At 36.7% G+C, this 7,095-nt stretch overlaps 1 protein-coding gene across 3 annotated transcripts in view; it reads left to right on the forward strand.

The window, feature by feature from the left end:
* The window catches only part of ANKRD13C (ankyrin repeat domain 13C), an 18,711-nt gene extending 11,616 nt beyond the window's left edge, over window positions 1–7,095 (forward strand). Inside the window, exons 8-13 of one of the 3 annotated variants that reach the window (XM_035891776.1) lie at window positions 1–161; window positions 903–982; window positions 2,488–2,586; window positions 3,240–3,340; window positions 4,480–6,340; window positions 6,732–7,095. In XM_035891776.1, coding sequence (XP_035747669.1) covers window positions 1–161; window positions 903–982; window positions 2,488–2,586; window positions 3,240–3,340; window positions 4,480–4,610 — 572 coding nt within the window. In that variant the 3' untranslated portion in view covers window positions 4,611–6,340; window positions 6,732–7,095. Of the gene's footprint in view, window positions 162–902; window positions 983–2,487; window positions 2,587–3,239; window positions 6,341–6,731 lie in introns of those variants that run through there. The other 2 variants (XM_035891778.1, XM_035891777.1) reach the window with 2 other exon arrangements.

Genomic DNA, 7,095 nt, shown 5'->3' on the forward strand with positions numbered 1-7,095 from the left:
AAAGAGTGGGAAACTTTTTGGCAGATTTCTACTTGGTTAATGGACTTGTATTAGAATCAAGGAAAAGAAGAGAACATCTCAGTGAGGAGGATATTCTTCGAAATAAAGCTATCATGGAGAGCCTGAGTAAAGGTGGCAACTTAATGGAACAAAATTTTGAGGTATACTTAAGTAATTCTTCACAATTTGTGAATTTCTGCATAGGAGAATATAGTCTTTCACACCAGTCATTTAGCAAAATCTATAGCTAATGTTTATATTCTGTTTTGATTGTCTTAATTCTAAAATTATAAATACAACCTATAAGTATAATCATGAATCATCCCGATTAGTGCACACATTGAGGAATTTCTGTAATTATATTGGATATTTCAGTCTTAATTTGTTTCTTAGTAAAAGATGATGGGTTTGGCTGTGGCAAATTACTTTAACTTCTTTTATACCAAATGTTTATTATTTAGAATGCCTTTCTGGTTTTCTTTTCAATCGCGTTTTCCTTTAGCTTCATTAAAATGGAGTAAGCATGTTGTTATCACGATGAAATCAAGAGCTATTCAGAATGAGCCAGACATCATCTGGCAACACGCATGCAGCCTTTTAAAAATTATTAATTTATTTCTGTATTAGCTTGTGCTTTGTTACTTGTCATTCAGACACTTGAATTAACTGATTAACTGATGTATTAAAACAGCCAACTTCTATGTAAAACACAGTTTGAGGCCAAGTACCTAAATGGAGACTAAGAGCAGGAGGTGGAAAAGCCCAGTGAAGTATCAGCTACAAACTGGATAGACTATATTGCTGTTCTTCATAAAACTGAAATACAGTTGTATCTTTTGAATGGCAAAATTCTAAGAGACTATGAGGAAAGATAAACAGTTAAGACATGTTTTTCTGAACAGCCTGTCAGACGGCAGTCACTTACTCCGCCATCACCCAATACAATTACATGGGAAGAGTACATATCTGCTGAAAACGGAAAGTAAGTGTTTTTGTTTTATTGACATTAACTTCCGTAGACACCTTTAGATTATTGGTTTGGGATTGTGAGTGTTGTGGTTTGGTTTAGTTTGGGTTTTGGTGTTCTCTAGTTTGTGGGTGCTTTTCGTTTATGGTTTTCTGGGGACAGAGGAACATTGGGTGTGATGACTCAGGCATTTAACATTCTTCAGTGGGCTGGCTGGGAAGCTGATACCTGTATACATAAACAGTATTATTGCATCAACTGGTGATAAAAATGTTGGATGGGCATCTACCTGATACCCATGGCTTGAAATGTAAACATTTTTAAACTATGCACATCTAAGCTGACTTTCTTTAAGGAAGATTTTCTGACAAATTCATTGCTGTAATTCAAATTATCTTTACTTACTATAGAAATAAATAATCCAATTCACTATGTTTGAAATAAAAGTTTATGATTTAATGAGACTCCGGTAGCAGTGGCAGTGTACAAAATGCACGCTTCTGGAATACAAGGACATACAGATCTCCTAGTACTGGCTAGATCTTTGCAAGATGTTCTCCTGTAGGTGTGTGACTAGGTAGCAAACAGCTGTAATTTAAATTAATTTATCGTAGCTTCATTTGTAGAAGATGCAAGCAGTTGGGTTTATTTTCCAGGACTGCATGCTGTCTAGCTGTTGAGTGTAGAAGGACCAAAAAACATACCAAGTGTGTCACATAAGTAACAATGATAGAAGTCCTTCCTCCAAAGATATTAGACTAGCCTGTAGTCAGATAGGTTTGGGGTTTGTTTTTTTTTAACTAATTTAATTTTTAATGTATTTGACATAGAACGTGTATTCAAGCAGAATGAATAGGTTATGCTTGAACAGCTGTTGGGTCAGAAATATGTATGTATATAAGATTTCCTTTGTTTAATAATCTGCTCAACTGAAGGGAATTAAATGGGTAATCTAGGTTTCTAGTTAATAATCTAGCAAAAGAGGAAAAGGTTTGTTATCTTATTTGTTACATGTCTATTCCTCTCCTATAACAGAATTTTCTGTCCTGTGTTTTCCAGGATTGCGTTCTAGTGATAATAGAGTAACTTTCCCGCTTTCTCTGAGGTCGTTTAATATTTTAGGCTGAAAGCAAATTAACCTTTTTCTAGTTCAGCTTGATACTTTGTTCACATATAAAGTGTTTTAATTAACATCTGAAATCAGCTGTATATATTTCTGGGTAGTTGTCATGTCTTTCTGTAGTGTTTATTAATATAATGTTTATGAGGAATTATTTAAGATTTTTTCTTAAGTCATTTCCCTAACTGTTTTTTGTCTCATCTCCCGGTTTAGCAGAACTCAGTGATCTAAATTAAGATGGTTACTGACTCATCTTTACTATGCACAGCTTTTAAAGTATTTGTTTTATTATAGGGATTCTTTACTGATGTTTTCAAACCCGAGTCTTTCTTCCTTCCTTTAAAACCAAGGTTTCACTGAGAGAAAAACTGACTTTGTCTTTCTCCCCTCCCCCTTACAGAGCTCCTCATCTGGGTAGAGAGCTGGTCTGCAAAGAAAGCAAGAAAACCTTTAAAGCCACGATAGCTATGAGCCAGGAATTTCCCTTAGGAATTGAATCGTAAGTCAAGATTATTGGCCACGAATATAATTTATATGTAGGAAATGTTTTAATGTGTTTAGGAACTCCAGAATTCTTCGTATCTTCAGATATGGGAATTTGGCAGTTTAAAACCTGTGAATGAAGTCACGCTGTTAAGCAAGCAAACAGTTAAATTAGAGACCTCAGTGCTGGTGTGCCTGTTACTGGAAGAGCCAAGCGCTTATCTTACTTGATAATACCAGAGGTTTGACCAGGTTTATCATTAACGTGTCACAATACTGAGTGCCTGATTCTACAGAACACTAAAATGGTTTTGCCCATAACAAGTTTTAGCACAAAGTTATGTCCTCTAAGCCAGTACAAAACCATGTCAGGTTCCTTATGTCCATGGAGAAGAGGGTGTGGTGCTTATGCTTCAGTCTCTTGTGTAGAATGAGGACAAGGAATCAATATCTTGATGTTTATTTGTACACCTGTGGTAACATAAAATGGATCACTAAGAACTGAATGTGAGGATGCCGATGTTGAAGCTCTAAGGAGATAAGAGATATAAGCACCATGTAATTTTTCAACTCCTTTTTTATCACCTTGCTCCTTGGGTCATTTTTATCTTTTCTAGAGGGTAAGCTTGTGAAACAAGAATTTGTAATGAAATCTGTTTTCCTTTTCAGATTGTTGAATGTTTTAGAAGTAATTGCACCCTTCAAGCACTTTAACAAACTTAGAGAATTTGTTCAAATGAAGCTTCCACCAGGCTTTCCTGTAAAATTAGGTAAAGTGACTACAACAACTCTTGTGGCTTTGTATCTCCCAAATGTGTGTACTCATTCGTGCGATATGTGTTGAGTTTTGGAAAAGAACTCTCTTACATAAGAGCATGTTGCTGTAGATTTCCGGAGAACATAGTTGAGTTACTGGAAGTAACAATGGGTAGGAAATCTGCAGCTGAAAGGTGAATATAGTCCCAGTCAGGAAGAGAGCTCTGTAATTTATGTTTTTCTAATGCTAGGGTCTTGCTCTAAGAGTAATGTAATTATGCTGAATTATCCTTGCATTAAAGGGTGATCTTAGTCAGGAGTTAAGTATTTTCTAGCACTTTTGTATTCCTTTTTCCTCAAGGATTACTGGTGCTATATTTTTCACCTATAAATAAATAGAAAACTATTACACTTCTAAAAAATGGAAATAGAGAAAGCAATTTACTCATGGTATAGATTAGCACAGCATAAATTGCCAAAAAGTAATAGTACCTTTTCTAAGTATTACAGGGTTTTTTGCATACTAGTAAGCTGTTTAAGCTAGGCAATTCTGAACAGACGATATTCTACCTCCTATCATATTTACACAGCTCTGTTTACTGAGGATTGAATTTTTGCTTAGTTCATTAAGTTAGCTCATGGGCAAGCCAGTTTGAATTGGACACTTAAGAATTATCCTCAATAAAACTGGAGAAGGCTTATATTTCAAATAAATATTAAAAAGGTTCATCTTTTCATGTGGATTTGCTCAGCTGAAGCCTATGTGTGGCAAGGTTATTTCATCTTGTATCATCTTCAGGCCAATGTCCTTTATTTTACAGATTAATCTGTATGTTCACAGCACCTTGGTTTCCACATTGTCGGTCTGCATCAAGAAAGGAAAACCACTGAATTAACAATATTAACAGGTTTTTGAGTGGTGTATTGAGTTGGGTATTGTTTGCGTGCTCAGGGTATCTGAGTATATTCTGAAATAACTTTCTTTAAAACACTTCCTTTTCTAAGAGCTTTGAATTGCCATTGTATACAATACTAACCAAGCTTCTGCATCTCTAGGGAGTTTGAAGTTACAAATCTTGATGTTAAGAGTTGGCAATTATCGGTGAGCCTGTATTTCTTTGCTCTTCATTGTACCGTTTTGCTTCCTGCCTAGATATTCCTGTATTTCCCACCATCACAGCCACTGTGACTTTTCAGGAGTTCCGTTATGATGAATTTGACGAATCCATCTTCACTATTCCTGATGACTACAAGGAAGACCCCAGCCGTTTTCCTGATCTCTAACTAAACTGGAAGGTTAATGGTGAATAACAATACCAGCGTACCACAGTGAAAGCAAATGGATGCAAATAGCCCACAGATATAGATAGAAAAGTGGGTCATAAAGGAAGGGATAAACTTAATAATCCAGAAGAAAAGGGAATGTGCATCAAAGGACTGATGTACCGATACTCACTATAATGGGCATCTAATCTAGTTCGTGATTTACAGCAAGTCTCCTGATGTGTCCTTCACACTTTTATACATCCAGTACTGCAAGCGTGGTAGTCTGACACCTCGATGACCCTGAGAATACTTAACAGCTGTGAGGACTATCATTCGTTTTTAAATTTTTTACATTTCTTGTTGATACAAAAAGCACTCTTGGACCATTAGCATAAAAGTTGAAATGTCTTAGCTGGATATTAGCCCTATAAAACATCCCGCCATACTTAAGTTGACCATATAATATTATTTCAAGCTTTGTTTTCATGAATTGTAAACTATGTATCATTATGTATAGTTCAGTAATTTGAATGTTAGTTGAACGTATATTAGAAGGAATGCATTTTCTGTAGATGAATGAACCAAATGGTAACCATTAAACAATTGCATTTTCATACTGCAATACACTTCAGAAATAGCATTCGCTCTGCAGGGAACGAGGTACCTCCTCTAGCACCTTAGTGCAATCCATTGTGGTGCTATCCATGTCTCTCTGATCTGCTAATTTCTTCACTGAGCTGTTCATTAATCCTCCTTCTGTTGGCTCTGCGCTTAACTTCTCTTCATCATGCTGGCTTGGAAGTCCCTGCTGTGTCCATGATGCTGCTGTGATTAGTATGCTTGCAGGTTCATTAGCTAGAAATTGGCACTTTTTTCTTCTTTTTTCACGTTCACTTGGGAGACTTGCTCCGTAATGGTTGAGCATCAGCTAGATTATCTTGTATTTGTATTCAGCAGCCACTAGAAAACATGGGGTGCGTATAAACAGTTACTCGAACAACAAGCTCAAGCATTGAGTCTTCATGTAAGAAAAAGTTTCTCTTGAAGTTAGTTTAATTGTAGTGCACATTGAATAGGGCTCACATTGGAAGATTTTATTTGCAAATGCATAGGATGTTTCCGGATTAATTTCCTTCCTCTTAATATTTTGAATAGACAGGCATTTCAGTACTCTGGCTTCTCGAGCTTATTCTCATTCCAGGTGGCTCCAGTCTCCTAATTTGACAATAATCCAGCTTTTTGGTTTGTTAGGAAGAATTTGTGCAAAAGGCTAATGGTGCTATTTGTTTGTATTAAGAAATTTAGATTAAAGTGTTGTGGTGTAATTGTACAAAAATGTAAATATTTTCAAAATTATATTCTTTGTGCACTGTAGTTAAAACTTTTTCTGGAAAACAATAGAGTTAAGTATCAAACTTTATAATAAAGAATACCATCAATGCTTAGTAAAGGTAATCAACCTAACTAACCATGCAGGGAAGAAGTGGAGAGGCTTATCATAAGGCAATAAAAGCTGACTTGTCAGGCACATGGACAGAACAAGGAAACACATGTCTGATGCAGACGTTCTTTCAAAACTGCTGGAATCCATCTGTATAAAACCCAAAGAGGCTGCTCTAGAGAAGTACGGTATCCACTCTGTAAGTGGAGTCCTAGTGAATCACTGTCAGCAAAGTACAGATAAACTCCTAACAGAAAGTTGAGGTTGATCCTCCTCCAGCATCGCTATAGACCTGCAAGTTTGATGGGTGAGTAACGTTTACTTTGCAGACTGTGATCAATACACTGGAGTCATTAAATTGAAAGTCAGATGGAAAATAAAACTACAGGGAGGGGAAAACAAAGGGAAATTAAGAATTGTAGTGACTTTTGAAGTACTCTGTCAGTAGCAGATGTTGAACATTTGGCAGGAATGATAGAACTTGTTCTTCCAAGTAATTATGAATTCCTGAAGTGTTTTACATCTATGGTATAAATGGACACCCACCTCATGCTCTTGCTTCGAAACAGCTGAGATCCTTACCGGGAGAGACCAGGGTTGAATGTATGTAGAGACTGAATTGCCCTGTCAGTGCTGGAGGTCAGGATTAAATGTCAGTGGGGCCAAGTACAGATTTCTCCTGTCGCCCTCTTTTACAGATGCCCGTTGCGGGGTAGAATGTTTTGTGTAGTGCTGCTGGATCAGGTCCTGTGCCGGGTGTGAAACTCAAGTGAGTGCAGGTGCTGTACAGGAGTACCGAGTTGCTCGGAAATCTCAGCAGATGTGGAAGAACGTTTCTCCATAAGGTGAATGTTAGAAATCCTTTTTCTCAGTATTACAGGGAAAGAACCATGTGTTTTGTATTACTTTGCATTTTTGGTTATTCCAAATTACCATCACAGAGCTTGCTGACATAGGAAGGAGGATACGTAGCTGGAGCTATGTGGTTTAGGCAATATAGCGACTGCAATGGACTCTTTTAAAAAAAAAAAAAAAAAAGAACAAAGATTTTTGTGTAGCCTC

This window comes from Egretta garzetta, unplaced genomic scaffold (assembly GCF_000687185.1).
Source record: "Egretta garzetta isolate BGI_Z169 unplaced genomic scaffold, ASM68718v1 scaffold163, whole genome shotgun sequence".
Lineage (NCBI taxonomy): Eukaryota > Metazoa > Chordata > Aves > Pelecaniformes > Ardeidae > Egretta > Egretta garzetta.